The sequence below is a fragment of the Notolabrus celidotus genome, chromosome 6 (assembly GCF_009762535.1).
Source record: "Notolabrus celidotus isolate fNotCel1 chromosome 6, fNotCel1.pri, whole genome shotgun sequence".
Lineage (NCBI taxonomy): Eukaryota > Metazoa > Chordata > Actinopteri > Labriformes > Labridae > Notolabrus > Notolabrus celidotus.
The window spans coordinates 36,515,046-36,540,184 of record NC_048277.1 but is presented as its reverse complement, the minus strand read 5'-3'; the positions used below and the strand labels follow the sequence as shown (position 1 = coordinate 36,540,184).

The 25,139-nt window shown below is 40.8% G+C and overlaps 1 protein-coding gene across 1 annotated transcript; it reads left to right on the top strand.

The window, feature by feature from the left end:
* The first annotated feature begins 1,996 nt into the window (after positions 1-1,996).
* Positions 1,997-25,139, top strand: LOC117814403 (D(4) dopamine receptor-like). Its single transcript, XM_034685714.1, has 4 exons — positions 1,997-2,825; positions 8,416-8,528; positions 15,447-16,030; positions 24,646-25,139. The coding sequence occupies exons 1-4, from the start codon at positions 2,583-2,585 to the stop codon at positions 24,861-24,863; spliced, it is 1,158 nt and encodes a 385-aa protein (XP_034541605.1). The 5' UTR covers positions 1,997-2,582; the 3' UTR covers positions 24,864-25,139.

Here is a 25,139-nt window from a genome sequence, read left to right as displayed (position 1 = left end):
GAATGGTAGAAATAGATTTGCACAGTAACATACAGTATATTGCACTTTAAAAAAATGTATATTGCACAGTAGGTAATGTATGTTGCTCAGTAAATATATATATTATTCAGTAATTAATGAATGTTCCACTTTTGGTATTTTATATTGCAGAATGAAAAAGTGTATTGCTCAATATTTAATTAATATTATGTATGGCATTGAAGGTAATGTATTTTGCACTGGGAAAAAAAATAGTGATAAGTAATAAATGTATATTGCATGTTTCAAAATTTGTATCCTGCTTTGTAGGTAATGTGTAGTGCACTTTAATAACTGTATAATGCACGTAAAGTAATGTATAGTAAAATATGTAAATTACATGAAAGGTAAAATGTATTATTCTGTGAAATAATTTTAATTGGAAAGTAAAGAAATTTATTTTACACTGTCAGTAATGTGTGCTATACTCTGTGAAATATATGTATTCTGAGATATAATATTTATATTTCAAAGTACAGAATTAATATTTCACAGAGGATAATGTATATCTCTTAACTTACATTTTTAGTTACGGGGTAGGCAATTTATAGTGCACTGTAAATACTGTATGTTGCATTTTAAAATATATATTTATATAAGGTAAAATGTATTTTAAAATGTAAAAAATGTTAGAATGCACTTCTGCTAATGTATGTCAAAAAAGAAAGACAAAATACATTTCATTGTAGGTAATGTGTAGTGCACTTTAAATACTGTGTATGTCAGGTAATGTATGTTGCATAGTAAACATGTATTTATAGAGGGTAAAATATATTTAAAATGTAAAAAATGTAAGAATGCACTTCAAGTAATGTATGTCAAATTATAAAAACAATTTAAATTCCATGGTGGGTAATGTGTAGTACACTGTAAATACTGTATATTGCATGTTAGATCATGTATATATTGGACAGAAGATTATATTTATTACAAAGTAAAGGATTTAATATTGCACTTCAGGTAATGTATGTCAAAAAGTAAATGAATGGTAGGTTACTGACATTGCAGTGTAAATATTCTAAGCATCACTGTGTGAGGTAGTACACTGTAAATAATGTATTTAGTATGTTATCATGTATGTTGCATAGTCAAAATGTATATATAGAGGGTGAAGTATATTTTATATATTTTTTAAGGTAATGTATGTAAAAAAAAATGTTAAATGAATGGTGGGTGATGTATAGTACACTGTAAATATTGTATATTGCATGTAAGGTAATGTAGATTGGACAGAAGGTGATATACATTACAAAGTAAAGGATTTAATATTGCACTTCAGGTAATGTATGTCAACAAGTAAGTGAAAGAATGTTAATTGCATGGTCGGTAATGAATACCACACTGTAAAAAATGTATATTGCACATTGCACTCTGAGACATTTACATTATTGAGTTAATAACATGTATTTCAGTCAGTGTTGTATATTACCCAGTTAAAAATATATTTAGCACAGTCAATAATCTCTGATTTACAAGTTGCACAATGATAATTATGCAAAGAAATACAAAAACACATTGCACTTGTAGAAATGTGATAATTGCACAATCAGAGTGAGAGGAATCTGAGAGTCCAGATGTCGACCCTTCTAAGCAGCAGAGGTTTCCTGCAGAGTGTCGTCAGAGGAGGGTAATCTTCTCCTCTGACTTCTGCCCCTGCAGGTTCCTGCTCAGGGTTACCCTCAAGCCTTCACTCTACACTGCAAGACATATCCCACCAGCACGCTCTTCCCTCAGAGTCACTTTAAAGTCAGAATGTCTGCAGCTCTCCCAACACTTTATATGTATCACTGCTCTCTGTGGCACATTCACTGTCTGTCGTTATTTTAATTACCAGCAGAGTAAAGTGGTGGACTGGATATCTTTTACAGCGTGCACACTCTCTCTCTCTCTCTCTCTCTCTCTCTCTCTCTCTCTCTCTCTCTCTCTCTCTCTCTCTCTCTCTCTCTCTCTCTCTCTCTCTGACGGACAGACCCACAGACAGATGGACAGACTGTCTCCTGCTGGAGCTCAAGGACTGAAGGACACCGTAAAGCGCAGCTGATAAGCGGCTTTAATCGGCTAATTTTGCCCCGTTGGCCTCACGCAGGCTGCAGGTAAACACACGGGAGCTGAAATCACCCGCAGCCCGACACACTCACCGCGCTCTGACCCCAGAGACTCCAGAGGGTCGTTAACTCAACCAGATCTGGGGTCCGACGGAGGAGCCATGGATTACCTCCTGAAGTTTCTGACGGTTTTTCCGACTTTTCCATGTTCATGAGTTGAAATGTTCTGTCTCCCAGGGGCCCACGGGACTCTGTCTGATCCCCTTTAATTCTAGTGAGTTATTATGTGTGTTGCTTTGTAAAGAAGGAGGAACTCGAGCTGTTTCTTTTCGGTTTTACGCGCGTGATTTGCGTAAAGTGCGCACCGGAGCACCCTGGAGCTCCACGGCAGAACCTGAGTCGAGTCACCCAGGATGACATCACAGTACCGGGTCCAGAGTCTGGCCCGGCCTTCATGAGAGCCAGCTGGCTTCGCTGCTGTGGCTCGGACGGGGACGGAGCGGAGGAGCCGCGGCGGAGATGGCGGTCAACCTGAGCGCGGCTGCGGCGGCCCCGGAGGCGGCCGCGAGGGGACACAACGTGCCGGCGCTGGTGTTCGGGGTCCTGCTGATCGTGGTGATCATCTGCGGGAACCTGCTGGTGTGTCTGAGTGTGTTCACGGAGAAGGCGCTGAAGACCACCACCAACTACTTCATCGTCAGCTTGGCGGTCGCGGATCTGATGCTCGCCGTGCTCGTCCTGCCGCTCTTCGTCTACTCCGAGGTGAGATCACAGAAAACACTCTGTGGAGACAATAAGCTTCAGTTTGAGTTAAGATTAGATACTTTTCTAAATCTACAAACCTTAGGGACCCCAAACTGTTGAGGGGACCTGCTTGACTCCAGTCCAGGTGCAGGTCTGTGGAGTATCCTGGTTCCTGGACCTCACTTCTTTCCTCTGAAATCTATTTAAGAAACGTTTTCTTCCTGGAACTCTTCACAGTGTGAGCAAACCTCCAGGAGTTACTGAGGAAACCTTAAATTCACCTTTAAAAACACACCCACCTTAATCTGAATTCATTAAGGTGTTAACATGAGATCCTTTAATGTGTCCATTGATTTGGGGAGGCAACACCTAAGCTCCTTAAAGATCCTTTGGGTGCTTCACTCTCCCTTCATTTGCACGTGCCAATAGTATGAAAGATTCATCAGACAAAACTCCTTAAAATTGATAAATCAGAATAATTATAATTAATAAAGGTTATTTAAAGTAACAGTAGATGGTTCAAAGATCCTCACAAAACATTGCATTAATTAAGATTGTATAGATTTGTTGGTTATAATTATAAAGAATGACTGCCATGCCTTTTGTCATCATTTTTCCAGCTTATTATAAACTTAATTAATGCAGATGAACCATTAAAACCACTTAACATATCACATTTAATGCATGTGACCAGTAATTAACCCCCTTTAATCCAATTAGAAACACTTTAATTACATCATTATACAATTATAAGCCCTCCAAACGGATGCTTTGCTCACCCGTTGTGCAAGACTTCAATGAAAACAAGAACTGTACACATTATTTCTTGTCTTAATTGAAAAAAGATGAAATGGAATATTGTCAAAGAGAATGAAAATGTGCATTTCTTTTTTTTTAAGTTATATTTTTGGGGTATTTTGGCCTTTATTGGATGGAACAGCTGAAGGGAGACAGGAAATGTGGGGAGTAGAGAGTGGTGGAAGACACGCAGTAAATGGTCGAGGCTGGAATCGAGGACTATGGTCTCTGTGCATGGGGTGCACGCTTAGACCACTAGGCAAACAGTGCCCCCAAAATGTGCATTTCTAAGTGTCACAAATTACCCAACACTCTGTGGAGGACTGACTTTTGTAAGGGTGACATATGTCTGCACATGCTTTAGTCACAAATGGCTCCACTTATCTAATTTACTTTCACTGCTTACGTTGAATTCCTGTGCAAAGGTGTCTTGATTTAAAAAATAACACAGCAGAGTGGAAACTTCAAGTCTGAAGGACTGATAAAGATGATATATCTACCAAAACTGAAGTGCAGCAGAACCTGCCTGCAGCTTGTTCCAACCAAGCGGTGACTTCAGGGGCAGAGAAATGAAGCTAATGCAATGTCCTCTTCAGAAACTAAAGGACAGCATCACTGAGACTATGGCCGAACTGTGTGTCTGTGCATCTGTAAAATTCCCTCTACAAGGTACCAACAAATCAAAATGTGCACCCACAGCTATTTATAGCCCTTTGCAACCCAGCTCGATACGTTGATTCAAACTTCAGTCCTGCCTCTGAGCCGGCGGACGGTCAATGAAAGTTTATTTGGTGGCCATCAATCAGCAACATCTGCAGCAGCCAGGTCTGATATTCAGTACAACAGCACGACCTCTCGTTTTATAACAACACGTCTAACTGAGTGACACCTGAAAGTGGAACTATCAGCTCACTGTCACTCATCCGTCTGACTTCATAGAGGTCAAAGGTCAACAGCTAGGATGTAAATAGTTCAGTGTCTCATCCACCGATAGCAAAACAGGCTAACGTGTGAGGCTCACATGGAGTTAGATGGAGTCACGGCCAAGTGTTCGCGCTTTAATGGGTTAATCAGGATTATAAATGAGATCGAGCAGTCAGAGTGTGAAAGCCTCACTTATACCTCCAGCTTTGAGAGCTTGGAGCAGTTATATCAGAGGGAAGTTTGGACTTCTGAACCTTTAAGTTATAAAATCATAGAAAAGCATGAGCTGAAAATCAGTTTTTAAACATTAGATTTCAGTTATACTACTATTCTTCAGAGACATGTTTTATGATTTGTCTTCCCAACAACTATCATCCTGTAAAGATCAACAAATACACTGAGATGTATTCTTGTGTATTCTCTAAACACTGCATCATAAGGATGATTAGAAACGCTGAATCAACAACCACTATGACCCAGATCTATTATTCTCATTTATACTGTATTTGGATGTTTGAATTTACCAGCTTTTTTTTAAAAAAATTTTTTAAAGTTATATTTTTTGGCCTTTTTGCCTTTATTCCATACGACAGCTGAAGAGAGACAGGAAATGTGGGGAGTAGAGAGTGGGGGAAGACATGCAGGAAATGGTTGACCGGCCGGGAATCGAACCGGCGACCCCTGCGACGAGGACTGTAGCCTCTGTATGTGGGGCGCTTAGACCGCTAGGCCACCAGCGCCCCGAATTTACCAGCTATTAACACAGCTTTCGAACACTGTTGTTTTTTCATTTGCATGATTTAGGGCCTGTGTCCACTTACAGCAGTTTTTTTTCTTTTTGCAACCTCAACTTCAGAGCGCTTTTTAAAAGGGCTTATAGATGCCAGTTAATGAAAGTTGTCTCCATGTCTCTTCATTCTGATTGGTCGGTGAGGGAGAAGTACCATTGATGAGTGTGGCAGTGTTCTGAAAGTGGAACCTTTAATTTTAGAGCTGAGGAAGCTGGGCGCTGAAAGTTGAGCTGGGATGGTCTCTTGTAGAAAACATGTGCTGCCAGAATGTCAAAAAATGCTGTGGACACAGGCCCAAATTCTTTTTCCCTCTTTTCTTTTTTTGTATTGTATTTTTTCTTTTTCATTTCATCAATCAATCAATCTTTATTTATAAAGCGTTAAATCACAACAAATGTTCTCTTCAGACTCTTTCCAAAGAGAGCAGGTCTAGAACGTCCTCTATGTTCTATTATTAACAAAGACCCAACATCAAGACCGGAGCAGATCCAGTCCCATCTTACAGACAGGACTCAGTCTGCGTAGCGTTAGATGGTAACACTGCTTTTGCATTTATTTGTTTTTAACTGATTTAAATTTAAATGTAAAATTCTAAACCAGTTCCTTGGTTCTTTCTAATTTGTACACTCTGTACTTTTAAGATTTTGATTGTCAGCCCTGCTGCCATTTTAAGCCCCACCCATTTTGTGATGTCAGCAGGCGGACTCAGGACCACCTGGGTCATCTTTTCATCCAAACTTCAAATGAACCCTCTCATCTTAATCCACCATGAGCAGAGCACTTTGCAGCATTTAGCAAGTTACAGTGGCAAGGACAAACTTCCTTTAACAGGCAGAAACCTCCAGCAGGACCAGACTCATGTTAGACACACATCTGCTGCTACCGTGTTGGAGAGAGGGATAGAGGGAGATGAAGAGAGAGAGAGATGATAGTGGGGGGACGGATAGTAGTAGTTGTAGCAGCTGGAGTCTGGCACGTCCACAGCAGCAGAGATCCAGAGGAACCTACGAGACAAGGGAGCTCAGGGACTCCAGAAAGGTCTAAGAAAAGAGAGAAGAGAGGGAGACCAGAAGAAAGAAAAAGAGGAGAATAAATGGTGAAGGAATGACAGAAGTAAAAGATGGGATACGAAAAGGAGACATAAAGGATGAAGAAACATGGAAAGAACAAAGAAAGGAAGAACGAAGGAAAGCAGAAAGGAATGAAAGGAAAAGAGAAAGAAAGAAAGAACCTACGAGACAAGGGAGCTCAGGGACTCCAGAAAGGTCTATGGTTAGTAACTTTAATGGGACAGGAAGAGTTAAAGTGAGAGACAGGCAGAGAGAGAGGAGAGAGAGAGAAAGACAGGATCCCAGTGTGTCAGTCTAAGCCTATAGCAGCATAACTAAGACCTGGTCCAAGCCTGATCCAGCTCTAACTATAAGCTTGATCAAAAAGGAAAGTTTGAAGCCTACTCTTAAAAGTAGAGAGGGTGTCTGCCTCCCGGACCCTGACTGGTAGATGATTCCAAAGGAGAGGTTCTTGATCGCTGAAGGTTCTACCTCCCATACTACTTTTAGAGACTTCAGGTACGATGAGCAGGCCTGCATGCTGGGAGTGTAGAGTTATATGGTAACACTGTTTTTCCCTTTATTTTTAACTGATTTAAATTAAAATGTTAAATTCTAAATCAGTCCGTTGGGGCTTTCTAATTTGTACACTCTGTACTTTTAAGATGTTGATTTTGATGTTGGTGAACCGTCCCTTTAATTGTCAGCTCCGACGCCTTTTTAAGCCCCACCCATTTTGTGATGTCAGCAAGCGGACTCAGGACCACCTGGGTCATCTTTTCGTCCAAACTTCAAATGAACCCTGATGCTGTATATTTCCTGGAATGCTCAGTGCTTGTGTCATAAACTGTCCCTCCATATACATTCCTCCAGAGGTCAGCTCTGCTGTGGGGGTTTGATTCAGAGGTCAGGCGAGTGGCCCCACATCAACAATGCATCAGAGGAAAACAATGAGAACAGTACACATGGGTCCATGTTTTGTCATTTAGTGTTCCCTCTTTTGTCTTCTGGTTATTTTTTTCCATTCCCTGCTGTGTTTGAAATCAAAACTGCTTTTGTTTTGAACGTCCCAAGATCCTTGAAAACTGAAAGTAGGCAAATTAATTCAGGGTGGTCGATCTGTTTCAAACAAACAGATAGTATTCAATAAAAACAAATCAAATGCCGACGTCTCCTTTAATGTAAAAAGCATTCTGCTGCCATTGTTTGGCAGTACTCGTCTCAGGATGCTGCAGATCAATCATGAAATAACTTTATTCGTATTGCACATTTAAAATCAGAGACTTTAAAGTGCTTCGACAGTAAGAGCAGAAAGCAGGATGTAAAGAAGGTAATGCAACAACCAAAAACAATCTCCTTTCGTCCTGCTATTTGAAATGAACGCTGAGATGAAGGTGAAGTGAGAAGACGGAGGCTTGAAAACACAACAGAGAGAAGACTAGAAGATGATAAAAGATATAAATATAAAGTTTACCTATGTTTATTTATTAATTTATTAAAATTAAATTTGTTATTGAAGTTTTTTTCTCATCACTTTGTACCTTCGTCATTCATTCAGTCAGGCTAAATAAAAACATTGCACACAGCTGCCCTGCTCACTATGCACTGCCAGCTATGTGAAAGGACTGCCAGGTAAATGTTTGTGTGGCTCCAACAATCATCACACCTGAACAAAAAGAACACAAGAATTTATGGCGAGTCAGATTTCCCCCTTGCCTTGACCTCCACCCACAGCGGGCTGCCCACATCATACAAATGTTGAGTGTGCATGATACAGAATCACTTTAAATGACTCCCTTTGTGAGTCTGGCTCCTTGTTTTAATGATTTGATAGTTCCTGATGTTGCAGGTCTGTTTACTTTGCAGACAGGGTTTAAAATGACTTCTAGGGATGCAGGATGACGGTGTAGTTCTCTAGAGCATCTATATCACATAAGTGGTACCTAAAGTAGAGTAGCTGGGTAAATATTTGTAGTTTTTACTGATGTATGAAGTGTGTAAAAAATCTGCAGTTTACCATACTGAGCGTGTTTCTCTGTGTTTCAGTTCGAGGACGGTGTTTGGACCCTCAGCACCACCATCTGTGATGGTCTGATGACCATGGACGTGATGCTGTGCACCGCCTCCATCTTCAACCTCTGCGCCATCAGCATCGACAGGTCAGTGCTAACCTGGTATGACACCAGACGATGCAATACAACAGGATATGATGTCATGTAATATGATATAATACTATACAATAGGATATAATTCAAAACAGTATGAAGTTTATTACTGTTTGAATAAATTACAATAGTAGAATATGACAAAGAGAAAATGATGATTCCATACAACAGGAGAGGATATGAAACAGTTTGGTGTAATAGAGTACAGATGGAAACAGAATGGTTCAGTATGATACTGTAAAACTGGTACAATATGATCCATTAAGAATTGATCCTGAACCATACAATACCAAAACAATACAATACAAAATGATACAATACGGTAAGATTTGAAACAATATTATCCGAACGATACTTTACGTTACATTACGATATGCTACCTTACTTTCTTTCAATGGTCTTTTTATTGAACAACACTCATGACAAAACACAAAAGCACATGACAATTGACATACAGAAAGAAATAGCCACAGAATAGTTACAAACGATAAGGTAATGATCAGTTAGTCAAATAGACCAACAAAAAATAAATAAATAAACAAACAAACAAACAAAAAACAAAACAAAAAAACAACAGGACACAAACAAACAATCAGTTGTACAGTTCAGTTTTTATAAAAAAGAAAAAAGGCCAGGCTGCGTTTAGCACGCCATCACAATTGAACAGTGATTAATGTATAGTAGTAACACCCCCAACAAAAACAAACAAAAAAAAAAACAGTACTGGAGGCTACTCAGAAACAGCTGTTGTGGGTTTCTCAAATATGCTACCTTACTTTATGTGACATTATGTAATGTTACTTTACGTTATGCTACTTTACGTCACTTTACGTTGCGTTGCTTTACGTTATGTTACTTTGCATTATGTTACGTTGCATTATGTTACTTTACGTTGATTTACTTTACATTATTTTACTTAACATTAATTTACTAAACGTTACTTTACCTTACTTTAATCTAGGTTACTTTACTTGACGTTACTTTGTGTTATGTTACTTTATGATATGTTACTTTGTTATGTTACTGTACTTTACTTTATGTTACGTCATGATACTTTACGTTACTTTACGTTACACTATATTTCTTTACGTTACGTTATGTCACTTTACAATACATTATGTGACTTTATGTTAATTTACTTTACATTAATTTACTTTACGTAACGTTTCTTTAGGTTACTTTATGTTAATTTACTTTACGTTAATTTACTTAACGTTACTTTACAAGACTTTATGTTACTTTACTTTACGTTACTTTATGTTATGTTACTTTACTTTATGTTACTTTATGTTACCTTATGTTACTTTATGTTACTTTACGGTATTCTACTTTACGTTAAGTTATGTTACTTTACATTACTTTACCTTACATTACGTTTCTTTATGTTACGTGACTCTACAATACATTATGTGACTTTATGTTACGTAACTTTACTTCACTTTATGGTACGTTAATTATGTTACTTTACGTGATTTTACGTTGCGTGACTTTACAATACATTATGGGACTTTACATTAATTTACTTTACATTAATTTACTTTACGTAATGTTTCTTAACATTACTTTACGTGACTTCACGTTATTTCACGTGACTTTACGTTACTTTACGTGACTTTACGTTACGTTACTTTACTTTACGTTACTTTATGTTACTTTACGTTATGTTACTTTACTTTATGTCACGTTATGTTACTTTACGTTACTTTACAGTATGTTACTTTGCGTTACGTCATGTTACTTTACATTACTTTACGTTACATTACGTTTCTTTACATTACGTTACGTGACTTTACAATACATTATGTGACTTTATGTTGTTACGTTACTTTACTTTACTTCATTTTACGTTACGTTGCTTTACAATACATTATGTGACTTAACGTTACTTTACTTAACTTCACGTTACTTTACATTCTGTTACTTTATGTCACTTTATGTTATGTTACTTTACGTCACACTACGCTCTGATACCATGCCATACTATATGAATGATACAATATGAAACAGAGTTCAATATGATACTAAACAGTTAGCAACAATTCGACTCAATTAGATTTGATTCAATTCGATATGATACAAAATTGTAAAAGAAGAAACGCTACAATTTGATTTGATTTGATACGATACGTTATGATACAATACGATGCAATACGATACAACACGCTACACTATGCTACGATTCCATTCGATACAATTTGATTCAATACAATATGAAAAAATGATACAATAAGATTTGGTACGATATGACAAGATTCTACATGATACAATACGCAATGAAATAATACCATAAAATACGATAGAATACGATACAATCCGCAATTTGATACGATACAAAATTATAAAATGAAGATATATGCTTCAATTAAATTTGATTCAGTACGATACGATATGATACGCTATGATACAATATGATGCAATAATACGATACAATACAATACGATAGGATACATAAGATACAAACAAATACGATACGTAACGTTATCACACATAATACAGAATTATAAGTGAAAGAAATCATGACAGCACACAGCTATCACATCGCCCCACAGCCTGAGACACCTTTTTATTATTATCATGATTGAGGAAGTTCTGACATGATTAGTTTTTCATGCTGTTATATTTATAAGGCTGTATTTTACTGCAGCTAATTTATCACTGTGAATCATCTCAAACTGCAAAAATCAGCTCTCCATAAACTCCTCCAGATGCCTCAGAGGAAACCCTGTAGACTTGAATTACATGTGGAGGTCAAAGTTCAGCTATAGCTCACATACTCAGAGTCATTATGAGAGCTTCAGTGGACTCGGGGTGAAGGTCACCTAGAAAGAACCAGCTGATTAATCAAACCCGAGCCCTGAGGACCCCGCGCTTAGAGTTTCATTTCTCCCTCTAAAGGCAGTCACAAAACAGATCACTCTATAAAAAACATTAACTCTGTCTGTTTCCTGTAAAAGCTCTAAAAGAAGAAAAATCAGGGACAATTTAGAGGATCCAATGAGGAATGAGTCTGTGGTGATGAACTGCCAGCTTCACTTTGTGCTTTTAACTTTGACTCAATGAGATTATCCCCAAGTTGAGGGATGAAAATCTGAGCCAAAAACCCGAGCTTCTCCCAAACTCTGATGTCCGACGGCAGGAAAATATGATTACATCAGTGAGTGATGGAGGCCGTGGGGCTAACGTGGACTGATGATGATGATGATCTGAAGCTTTTGAGGCAGCCTGCAGCAGTAAGAGGTTTAACTGAGCGACAGAGTCTGAATAATTCAACAGAGCGGGCAGGACACAGATCCTGGAGGTCCGCAGAGAGTCCACCTGCTGCTGGAGGGGGGACGTCTTCCTGTGTCTGTGCAGGTTTGATGGTTTTACCAACAAACTGAGTGATGACCGGCTGTCACTCTCGGATGTGTGTTACTGAATGGAAACAGGGGCCGCAGGGCTGATGCACTCTGGGTAGTTGGGTCAAAGAGTTGCTGAAGGAGTGATGAAGACGTTACTCTTAGAGGCGAGAGTGGAGGCAACACAATGGTATCCGAACAGCCCTTAAAGGCCAACTCAGAGAGGGGGGGTGTTGAAAACCTGGTGTCAGGAGAGAGGATGCGTCTACAAATGTGTCTGTGGTGAATCACAGAATGTATGATAAATGGACGTAGCGTCCGTGACGTCACCCATCTGTTTCTGAAGCGCTGTTTTGTAGCCAGTTGGCTGCAGCAGCCATATTGGAAATGCTGAACTCAACCTAACTTTGTCCGAGGTAGTGTGAGGTAAAGAGGCGGGCCTTTAGCCCTCTACAGGGTGCCTACCTGTCAATCAAGTCAGCCACGCCCTTATTTGGGCAAAACTCGTACGTTTAATATCTTCGAAAGGCTGAGTTATCCGGTTGACCTGTTGTGCTGGTTTTCTTGGGGCTGGGAAGGATGGGGCTCACATCCTAACCCTCACCCTGAACACTAAACCTAACATGACACTAACCCCAATCCTAAACCCTAACCCTAACCATGACCATAAATCCTAAACCTAACTGACCCCTAACTATAAACCCTAAACCTAACATGACCCTTACCCCTAACCATAAACCCTAAACCTAACATGACCCTAACCCCTAACTATAAACCCCAAACCTAACATGACCCTAACCCCTAACCATAAACCCTAAACCTAACATGACCCTAACCCCAATCCTAAACCCTAAACCTAACATGACCCTAACCCCTAACTATAAACCCTAAACCTAACATGACCCTAACCCCTAACTATAAACCCTAAACCTAACATGACCCTAACCCCTAACCATAAACCCTAAACCTAAGATGACCCTAACCCCAATCCTAAACCATAACCCCAACCCTTAACCATGAAACCAAAACCTAACATGACCCTAACCCCTAACCATAAACCCTAAACCTAACATGACCCTGACCCCAACCCTAGCCATACACCCTAAACCCTAAACCTAACATAACCCTAACCCCAACCCTTAACCATGAAAACTCAACCTAACATAACCCTAACCCCAACCATAACCCTGACCCCTAACCATAAACCCTAAACCTAACATGACCCTAACCCCAACCCTAACCATTAACCCTAACCCTAACCCTAAACCCTAACAATAACCCTGAACTCTAACCTCAACTCCAGCCCTATCCCCAACCCTTACCATAACCCTTAACCCAAACCCTTAACCCTAATCTTAACCCTAACCCTACGACTAAGCTCCCTCTTCACCACAACTGACAGAGCACCCATCCCCCCGTCAACCTCACTCTCCCTTTTACCCCAACATGTGAACAAGACCCTGAGATACTTGCACACCCTCACTAGGGGCAAAGACTCGCTCCCCACCCAGAGAGAGCAATCCACCGTTTCAGAGAACCATGACCTCAGACCTTTCTCATTCCAGCTGCAAACTGCCTCAATGCCTGCTGGAGGTCCCGGCTTGAAAAGCAAAGATCAAATTCTGAGGCCCTTGAACTGGAGACCCTCCTGCCCCCCGGCTGCGCCTTTAGATCCTGTCCATGAACTCCTCTCATAAGATTCAAATACCATATCTAAGCATTGAAGCATGTTTTCATTGATCTTCTGTCTTATCTTACTGCCTCTAAAGATGCTTTTTCACATAATTAGGACTACATATTCACAGCAGGTGGTCTGACCTGTCAGTCACAGCTGAAACTAATGACATCATGACCTGCGGCATTAATATAAGAACTAGAGAGAGACTTCTTTAATGATATAAGCTTTACCTCTGATTCTCTGCAGCTGAGAAAGGTGAGAGTGTGTGAGTAAAGACGTCATCTGGGAACAATAAAGAAAGAGGGAGAGAGGTCTGATTCTGTCAAGATTCAGGTTAAGAAGATTTATTTAGATTAGAAAAACAAAACTTTAAGGATGTGATCATTAACCTGAGAGCTGGATGTGAATGTTTTCAGGATTTTTCCTGTTTCTGTTCCTTTTGTTCCATCACTCCGTTACTGTTTTGTCTCTTTTTATTGATTTGTCGTCTTTTATTCTGTTGTTGATCGTTTCTGTTGGAGCTTTCGATCCCTTTTGTTTTGATTTCATGAAGCATGTCAGGCTTCATGTTCATATGAAAGCTGCAGCATGAAGCCGTGAGCTCATCAGGCTGCACAGAGTGATTAACAGGCTTCTTTTTTAAGCCCTGAGACATACCTCTCAGGCTGCTCTGCCTTTATACTGACGAGGTACAGTGGTGGACAAAGCACACAGCTTCTCACCTTAAAGGTGACATATCACGCTTTTTTCATCAATATATATTGGTCTAAGAGGTCCCCAAAACATGTCTTTAAAGTTTATGCTCAAAAAAACACTTTGAAATCAGATTTTGGTCTGCCTGAAAAACCCTCTTCTTCAGTCCTTCTCAGAACACTCTGTTTTCTCTCTGACCACGCCCCCTCAGGAAGTGGATGTGCCTCGGCTGTCCAGCACGTTGATCTAATGTTTACATGTTGGCTGAATATACACGGCTGCTCAGAGATCACGTTACTTCAACCCTCTGAATCTGATCCTGAATCTGATCCTGACGGAGAGGCGCCTGCAGCAGGACCTTTCTGAAGGATTGGTCACAGATTTAGTGTTTCTTGTTGTTTTATTTGTCAGTATGTCGACGTGTGTCTTGGTACACAGCTACGAACATGTAGCTATGTGGCTATGCTAACTAGCGCTAGCACTTATCCATGATAAATAAAAATCATCCACTAGATCTTCAAATCTGCAGACGTGGGGAGTAAAACCGACCTTTGTGTTTATTAAGACAGCCTAAAACTAGCATGCCTCCCTCCTAAACTCCTTGTTAGCACACATTTGTGCAGGTAATGAAAAACGGAGGAGGGGTTGAGTTGTATTTCATACAGTCTATGGGCTGAACAAGCTCCGAGCTCTGACTCCGTTACAGACCGGATATTGTTGTTACGTAACAAAAACACGGAAGTCTGAAACGGCTGGTTTCAGCACACATTTACAGAAAGGTGGAGAAATCAGAACAGGGGCAGAATGGATTTTTTTCATTCTCGGGGGGTTTGTAGACAGGGACACATATTTCAGGTAGAGAACCATTAAAAAGTCGATTTTGCATGATATGTCACCTTTAAGTCAAAGTATAGATCCTCCAGGTCAAATATTACTCCAATACAAGTGAAAGTGGTTCAGTTAGATTATTACTTGAGTTAAAGTACTTGAGTACTTGCTTTTAAAAATACTTGCAAAATCAGTGGCTGACTAAATACTTTTTTGCCTCACTGTATGTGCATTAACAACACAAAGATCAAGGATTTAATGGGAAAGGAATCATCCATAACTCGACAGTAAGAAGGATGAACTAGCTTAAAGTTTGTTAAAGCTGTCCTCAAAGTTTTTCAGGTTAACTGTGTAAATGTTCTGTCATTGTTGCAGGTTCATCGCCGTCCTCATCCCTCTGAACTACAACAGGAAGCACGTGGACCTGCGGCAGACAGTGCTGCTGTCGGCCACATGGATCGTGGCTCTGGCCGTGGCCTCGCCCGTCATGTTCGGCATCAACAACGTTCCGGGCCGCGACCCAACCGAGTGTAAACTAGAGAACGACGACTACGTCCTGTACTCGTCCGTGTGCTCCTTCTTCATCCCCTGTCCCATCATGCTGCTGCTGTACTGCGGCATGTTTCGAGGCCTGCGGCGCTGGGAGGAGGCGAGGAAAGCCAAGCTGAGGAACAGCATCCAGGCCTGCCGCAAGCTGCAGGAGGCCGCCGCCTCGTTGCCGCCGTTGGCCTCATTGCCGCCGCCGCTGCCGCCAATCATAGAGCGAGAACCTTCGGACTCTCCAGAGGATCAGTTCCCGTCTCAAGAACAGCCCTTTAACTCTTTGGAGTACACAGGCAGCCACGTGCGGACGGTGAGCCTAGCAGAGATCAAATTCAACCCTGAACCCCGCAAGAGGAAGACGGCCAAGATCAACACCCGGGAGAGGAAGGCCATGAAGGTGCTTCCTGTTGTTGTGGGTGAGTTTACTACCTTTTCTATAATTACATTTCAGATGGAGGTTGCAGGTAGTAGTTGAACCCAGGGTCAGGTACATCACAACCACACAAGGCCGGACTACCAACAAACCAGGTTACTATCCAGGGGATGATGAATGAATAAAGTAGTTAGGCCGTGCGTGAAGGAGCCTTCAAAGACTTCTGATGACCTGTTTGAAATGATGAACTCTCACTGTCTGTCAGACGGTACAGAGAACACCAACATAGTCCTAACCCTGAAGAACTCATCTCTGCCTATAACAGCTTCATGATGTTCTTACCTTTTATATTTATCATGTTTGTATTTGTGGAACATGTGCAGTGTGGTAATGGTGCAATGTGTGTCATATGTGTTTTGTTTGGTAAGTGTTTCTCTTTGAACTCGTTGATTTTTATTGGCTTTTGTAGATTTTTATCAATTTGTTCAAACTTCAATGACAAGTTAAAGACAAATTATCCTGGATAGGGATGGGTACCTTTCACATTTGAACCGATACGGCACCAATACCCGGTACCTGGGAATCTGTACTGGTACTCAAGGGTACCAATTTTCGGTACTTTTGTGTGTTTATGTAAATAAATGTTGATTTGTTTAATAGTAAAATCTCAAAAATTTAAAATGTATTTAATTTAACATGAAATGAACAGAAACAGGATTATATAGGTGATTAGATATATTAGCTGACACGTGCTCGTGGCGTTTAATTGCTCTTTCGGGAGTTTATCAATGAACACACGTGAACGCCTGCAGACGGGGAGTCAGTCAGTTCTCCGTCTCTTTATAATAACAGGACACACAAATGGAGCGCCGCCTGCAAGCTAGGGGTGCAACGGATCAAAAAACTCACAGTTCGGATCGTATCACGGATTTGAGTCACGGATCGGATCATTTTTCGGATCAACAAAAAAAAAAAAAAAAGAAAGAAGACAAGACAAATACAACTTTGTCCCTCTATTTATTTTGTAAAACTCTTTGCCCATTAAATAAAAACAACATTCAACTCAAAATGTACTGCATGTGCAAAGCACCCTATCTGTGGCCCCAGTCCTGCCTCATTCACTGCATTTCATGGCATGGCAAGTGAAGGAGCAGAGGAACTTCAAAAGTTTCACTCCATTCTTCTTTCATTTGCTGATTTTCAGCGTCCACTTTTCTTTGAGCAGCAAACTGTGAACACACCGTATTATTCTAGGGTCCTACAGTTGGCAAAGTGCCAACATGCGAACTGCTCCATAAACCAAAGTGAAAGTTAAAAATTGCACTCGCAGCATTGGACTCTAAGTGACCCAGTAACAGCCTGTCTGCGTATCGTTGACATGGAGAAAAAAATCCCGGTAAACACATGGTGACCCGACCAAAACACAGAGTGAAGGAGTAACAGTTCGGGGGCCACAAATAGGCGGCCGGATGCGGCCCGCGGGCCGTGTATTGACGGCCTCTGGTCTAGTGGGTGCGCGACGGAATTTCATAACGTGGCTCAAGCACATTCAGCATTCACTGTATTTCACAGGGAAACCAAAATGCTCCAATACATGTGACTTCCAAGATGCAGGAGGGTTATAATGTTCCTCTGCTCCTTCACTTGCCATGACTACCACTGCGCTTGACGAGTGAGTTGACGCGCAACCTTTTTTTTTTTTCATCAACCGATCCGCGGACCACGTCCGTGCCGAACCGTGGAGAGGCATCCGTACGGATCACCGATCAACGATGATCCGTTGCACCACTACTGCAAGCTAGTTCAGGCAGACAACTCGAGCTGCGCTCATTCATGCTGACACGTCATCACCATCATCCTCCATCCACCTGCGGGCTCCGAGGGGGGTTAGTCCTATCTCATTGCTCCTAAATGTATGCATTTAAATATGCTGAGTAATGAGGTCCGGAGCCCATACGCCAAACACAATACTGTATGCTGCAATAAACTTTATCTTAAGTAAACGTGAGTTGTCGTACTGAACTTACATGTTGGGCATTCACGCACACAGGAACAGTTATAAACAGGGCAGGTATTCGGAGCGAGAGAGTCCGTCTCAACTTAATCCTCCTGCAGCTCAGACTCGCGGTGAGTGCGTGCGTCCGTCAGCTGCAGGCTCCGTTTGGCGCGCTCTCTCACAGATGCAGAGCGCAGAGAGCAGAGAGCAGACACGTCCACCCGATCAGTCTCTGACTTTATTACAGGGCGAAAGCGGAAACTCTCCTCCTCTTCCACTCCCTCACAGTCACAAGGATGCGTTCAGGTACTGAAACATGGTACCGTTTGGTTTTACGTGGATCGGTACTCAGTAGTACCGACAGAATTCGGTCGGTACCTATAACAGTACCGAATTCGGTACCCATCCCTAGTTCTCATGGCATCGTTCTGTATCGCATCATAACATACGTACCATACCGTATCGTATTGTAGCATTTTGTATCGTATTGTATCGTCTCCTAATTGTATCGTATCATATCATTTTGTATTGTATCTAACCGTATCGTAGCATTTTGTATCGTATCGCATCATACAGCATCATATTGTTGCAGTTTCATATTATATCGTCTCCTAATTGTATCGTATCATAACGTTTCGTGTCATACCGTATGGTATTGTTTTGTATCATTTAGTAACATATATCGTATTGTGTTGTTTCGTATCCTATCCTACCGTATCGTATTGTTTAGTATCGTATCTTACCATACTGCATTGTACTGTATCATCGTATCATCATGCTTTTATATCATCTTAAAGCTAGCGTAGCATTTTGTATTGTATCGTATCAAAACGATTTGTATCGTACCGTTTCATATCCTATTGGATCAGATCGAATCATGTAGAGCGTATCGCTTTGTATCAAATAGTAATTTTTCATACCGTATCGTACCGTACAGTGTCGTATCCTGTCCCTATTACATACACCCAGATGAAAGGGCTGCCAGTTTGTGATGGTTGAAATGTTTGAGGTAAACGTCACTCTACATCAGGGGTGTCCAAAGTACGGCCCGGGGGCCAATCGCGGCCCAAGGTCCATTTATTTATGGCCCCAAGCTTCCATCTTAAAATGTGTTATTTATGGCACAAAAATTAATCCCATTCTGAATCATCTGTACATTTGCAGTTTCTTTCAAGTGCACAAACAAAACTAAAGTCAAACCAGAAACGTCTCAAAAAGCTCCATATGAACTACTTGTATAAAGGCAAAGCTCTGAGAATTCTGCAAGACGGCAATGAAGAAGGAACACAAGAACTCTTAAAGTTGACAGGTTTTCAAATTCATGTTTTTATCAGGATGTGAAAATGTTCTTGATGAACACTAAAAGTTCAGAAGACACAAGACACAAAAGAGGACACAAGACATAATCAAAATTATGAAATTGTGCAGAAAAGGCAAAATTCGGTGCATAAAAATTGTTCAGATCGCAGGACAAATAATTATTCACTTCTTAAAATGTTGTCTGCTGGTCAGAAAAGTCTTAAAAACAACATGAAAAAGAAGTGTGATGAAATCCAGATCGTGATCCTGCCATAGAAAAATAATGATAGAATATTTTTCCCACACTGCCCGACCATTTTCCTCCTGAAGATAAAAGTTTGTTAATGTATACGTGGCTTGTGGAGAACTGAGGATTTCCTAGTTACTGATTTATTCAGAATTTTTTTTTAATAATTGTTATCAAATGGAGATTTCATATATAACTTTTAGGATTCCTAAGTCGCGGTAGGAGCCGCTGGCCCTGAGGTATTCTGACAACATCAAATGTGGCCCTCTTTGAAAAAAGTTTGGACACCACTGCTCTACATAAAAACAGCTCTTAAACCTGCTTTACGTTTTTTTGATAACATTTCAACAAACTCCTGAAATCTACAACTTTTATATTAATGCTTCAAACTGAGCTCCCGTACAGCCGGTGTAGCTTTGAAACCACCTCTCAACTTATGGTTTTAGGACATTCCTGATGCTTAGGCCCCATCGATCGTTGGGCAAGCTGAGGCCTGAGCGTCACAAATATGCACAGAGAGCCGTATTAGAGAGTGACACACTTGAGTTCATAACTTCAGTGTGAGTTGTTGTTTTGTTTTTGTGGCTGAAGTCTTAGACGGATAAAAAGCCCGCTAATCTCACCGAAAGAACCAGAAATCAACGAACCCTTTGAAAAGCTCCCAATGTTCTGTGTGTCAAATAGTTTGTGCTCATTGAAATCCCTTTTATTATTGTTTTTTAAAGATGTTGAAGATTTTTTTCCTGGGGGTCTTTAAGGGTGACATATCATGCAAAATGGACTCTTTAATGGTTCTCTACCTGAAATATGTGTCCCTGTCTACAAACCCCCTGAGAATGAAAAAAATCCATTCTGCCCCTGTTCTGATTTCTCCACCTTTCTGTAAATGTGTGCTGAAACCAGCAGTTTCAGACTTCAGTGTTTTTGTTACGTAACAACAACATCCGGTCTGTAACAGGAAGTCAGAGCTCGGAGCTTGTTCAGCCCATAGACTGTATAAAATACAACTCAACCCCTCCTCCGTTTTTCATTCCCTGCACACATGTGTGCTAACAAGGAGCTTAGGAGGGAGGCATGCTAGTTGTAGGCTGTCTTAATAAACACAAAGGTCGGTTTACTCCCCACGTCTGCAGATTTGAAGATCTAGTGGATGATTTTTATTTATCATGGATAAGTGCTAGCGCTAGTTAGCATAGCCACATAGCTACATGTTGGTAGCTGTGTACCAAGACACACGTCGACATACTGACAAATAAAACAACAAGAAACACTAAATCTGTGACCAATGGTTCAGAAAGGTCCTGCTACAGGCGCCTCTCCGTCAGGATCAGATTCTGGATCAGATTCAGAGGGTTGAAGTAACGCGGGTCTGTGAGCAGCCGTGTATATTCAGCCAACATGTAAACATTAGATCAACGTGCTGGACAGCCGAGGGCACACCCACTTCCTGAGGGGGCGTGGTCAGAGAGAAAACAGAGTGTTCTGAGGAGGACTGAAGAAGAGGGTTTTTCAGGCAGACCAAAATCTGATTTCAAAGTGTTTTTTTGAGCATAAACTTTAAAGACATGTTTTGGGGACCTCTTAGACCAATATATATTGATGAAAAAAGCGTGATATGTCACCTTTAAGAGAACTCTTCATGACCTTCATCAGAAAGAAACGGGACCTTGTTGAAGGTCAAAGTTTAAGTTTGCTTCCTCCAAAGAAACTCAGAAGGACTGAAACATGAAGTCTGGAGCTTTATTCCAAACAAACTTTATAAGTAATGACAATAAAGGGACTTTGTTGTGACAGAAGAAGAAGTAAAAAGTTTGTCATCCATCCAGCGTGATATCTGGATGTCTGACCTCCACCTCTGATGTCTGCTCAGAGTCACTCACACATCAGTAAGAAAAGGTCGGTCTATTAATAGCAGCCAGCGTTGGTCCTAATGCGCAGAAGTGCTTCCCTTTAGCACACAGCGGCTAATCCTGCAGCTACTTAATCTGGAATCCAATTATTACGTAAAGCTCGGTCTGACAGAGTTTTCAGTGTGCAGGTAGTTCTCATTAATCTGCATGTGCTCACCTGACGGTTGAAAGGGTGGCCTCAGAGTTTGGCAGTCTGAAGTACGAGGAGATTTACTCTTTGGAAGAACGTCTGGGTAATGAGTGCTTCGTGTAAAATGAAGACCTTTGATGATCAACTACAAAGTATTAATTATTAAGAGATCCTGTGGTGTAAACAGATTTGGATTCTGCTTGGTACTTTGCAACCTCCTCTCAGTGGGAATCCTTCATCATGGTTTGGTTTATTTTCTTTAAATGATTCTCTGGAAAGTTAGAGAGATCAGATTCGTGACATGTTCTCAAACTGCAGGATTATTCCCAGACGGATGACTGCCAGTGTTGTGATAGGTAGAAGGCTTGTGTCAGTTGCGTCTAATTGGTGTGAGTAGGCTGCAAATACAACAGTCTGACACAAATGCAATGGTGGAAATGCAATGCGCTGCAAATGCAAAACTCAACTCACCTTAACTTCATTTATGATGCACCTTTCAGACAGACAAGCGTGCAGACCAAAGTGCTTCATAAAAGAACAGAGAGACAGAAAACTACAGAGATGGATAGAATAATAAAAGACATGATCTTAGAAAATACTTAAAAATGAAATAAAATAAATACAATAAATAAAATAAGGGTAGAAGCAAAATTAAAAATCTGCTAAAATTAAAAGAATCAGATAAATACAATAAATAAATACATAACTAAATAAATACGATAAATAAATGTTGCAATAAATAAATAAATAAAATAAAAAACAAGTTAAAAAATAAAAATAATAAATAAATAATAATAATAATAATAAAACATTTTATTTAGAAGCGCCTTTCCAAACACTCAATGCACTTTACAGACAGAAAAAAACAAAATAAATAAAACAACATGATAAAATAAATAAAAAGAAGCAGAGTTACACCAAGTTAAAATGAGGCAGTGAAGTTAGACAGGGAATGCAGGTTGAAACAGATGAGTTTTGAGTCTTGATTTGAACAGGGGTAGTGAGGCAGAGCTTGCACCATGGGGAGCAGAGTGACTGAAAGCTCTGCTCCCCAGGATGCTGAGACGGGCAGAGGGCACAGAGAGGTGGAGGGAGGAGTATGCAATCTATGGACATCAAAAATGACTTCAAATTAAAAAGGTAAATCTTTAGCTTACTTTAAAAACACCCAGAGAGCTCACCATTCTGATGTCTAGAGGTAGAGTTCTACAGTTTTGGTGCATAAAAACGAACCCTCTCTTAAAAGCAGCTACATTAAAGCTACAGTGTGGATGTTTTCAACTAGCAAGAGGCAGAGGTCAGACATGGCCTTTAGCTTCCTGTCTTACAGCAACAATCCTCCTCTGTAGAGTGCGTTTGAAACTGTTCTTTAATCAGGCTGCTGATATGTTTTGTTAGGCATTTAATATGGGTGTTAATGGGGTCATCTGTGCTTTTGGAACCAGCCTCAAGTGGACACTTGAGGAATTGCATTTTTCAGCACTGATGCAATGGGTTCATTTTTTAACTCTGCTGATTGGTTGGCGCAGATCGTTCAGTAAACATCCCCACTGGGGTGCAAACACAGAAATCGGATAGGGCGGTAAAGAGAAGTAGAATAAGTAAAGTATCAACCTGTCAATCAAAGTGTCCACACCCCTCTTTATGAATAACTTAATGTTCTTAATATATTAAGTTGTATATAGCACTTTTCAGGAACTCAAAGACACTTTACAACTGTTAAAATCAATACAAGCAACGAACAAGGAACACAGATCAAACTAGGCAAAACAACAATACAATCACAAATTAAAAGCTAACTTAAAAAAGTGAGTTTTTAAAAGAGATTTGAAGGCTGGAGGGTCAGAGCAGTTTTGGATATGGGAGGGGAGTGAGTTCCAGAGGGTGGGGGTGGCTACGGAGAAGGCTCTGTCCCCCCAGGTTTATGGTTTGTCATGGACAGAAAATGAAGCTGAAGAAATCAAAGTCATTATTATTTAACCAGCCTGTAAATCTGCTTTATTCAAGTTCTTCACATGGAGCCTAATGGAGACCGGCTCACTCTTACAGCCAGCCTCTAGTGGCCGTCTGAGGAACTGCAGTTCTTGGTTTGTCCCCATTGCAAAAGTGTTGACATTTTTGGCTTGTTGCATCTTAACCAAGCTGCAACCTCCAGTCTTAAAATATCAAGACCATGCGGATGTTATAAAACTGCAGTTCTTAAAGCGTCCACTAGAGGCTGGCTGCAGAAACACAGTAAACCACATACACACCCATTCAAAGAAGACGATCTTTACAGCAGAAATAAACATGTTTACAGCCTGGTTCAAAAAACGACTTCGGTCTGAGTAGCTCATTTCTCTATCGGCACACACTGTACGGGGTGAATCTTTTTATAACTCAGTATTTTTGAATATATTAAACATACAAGTTTTGCCCAAATAAGGGCATGGCTGACTTGATTGACATGCAGGCACCCTGTAGATGTTAGGGTAAAGGCTAAAGGCCCACCTCTTTACCTCACACTAGCTCGGATGAAGTTAGGTTGAGTTCAGCATTTCCAATATGGCACCAGCTGACGAGCGCTTCAAGAACAGATACTATGTCCATTATTTATAGTCTTTGATCTTAACATGGGGCTTAATGGAGACTGGCTCACTTGTGTAGCCAGCCTCTAGTGGCCATTTGGGGAACTGTAGTTTTGGGCTCCATCTTTTTAACCCTTGGAGGTCACAGCTTGGATGAAACTGAAATAAACCCCAGGCAGGCACCCTGTAGATGTTAGCGTAAAGGCTAAAGGCCCACCTCTTTACCTCATGCTAGCTTGGATGAAGTTAGGTTGAGTTCATCATTTCCAATATGGCACCAGCTGACGAGCGCTTCAAGAACAGATACTATGTCCATTATTTATACAGTCTTTGATCTTAACATGGGGCTTAATGGAGCCTCTAGTGGCCATTTAGGGAACTGTAGTTTTGGGCTCCATCTTTTTAACCCTTGGAGGTCACAGCTTGGATGAAACTGAAATAAACCCCAAACATCTGACTCTGTGTCTCGAGAGAAACTCACCTGCTCTCTGGTTCCTCTCCTCCTGCAGGTGCCTTCCTGTTCTGCTGGACTCCTTTCTTTGTCCTCCACACGCTGCGGGCTCGCTGTCAGGACTGCCACATCCCGCCCGCCCTGATGAGCGTGGTGACGTGGCTCGGCTACGTCAACAGCGCCCTCAACCCCATCATCTACACCATCTTCAACACGGAGTTCAGGAACTTTTTCAAGAAGTTCCTGCACGGCTGCTGCTCCAAGAACGCCAGATGAGGACGCTGCTGCTGCTGCTGCTGCTGCTCGGACGATTTAAAGACAGCTGCAAGAGTTGCGCTCACAGTTGATTTAGTGTCTGTCGTCCGTGTTTGTCCACTTCTTTTTATTGTTTCTACACGTGACGGCAGCAAAGTTTGTTTGAGCTTCATGTTTGCTGTGAAGAAGCTGCAGGCTGAGGAGCAGAGCGTACATCAGTTACATCACACAACCGACAAGAGAGAGTTTTATATGTTGACATTCATCTTTTCAGAATAAAAGTTTGCACTTAAACGA

What these genes read in the sequence shown, in the direction of transcription:
- LOC117814403 (XM_034685714.1), top strand. Translation starts at nt 2,583, where the DNA reads ATGGCGGTCAACCTGAGCGCGGCTGCGGCGGCCCCGGAGGCGGCCGCG. An exon ending in CGCTCTTCGTCTACTCCGAG is followed by an intron (nt 2,826 to 8,415) that starts GTGAGATCACAG and finishes TCTGTGTTTCAG; the next exon opens with TTCGAGGACGGTGTTTGGAC. An exon ending in TGCGCCATCAGCATCGACAG is followed by an intron (nt 8,529 to 15,446) that starts GTCAGTGCTAAC and finishes TCATTGTTGCAG; the next exon opens with GTTCATCGCCGTCCTCATCC.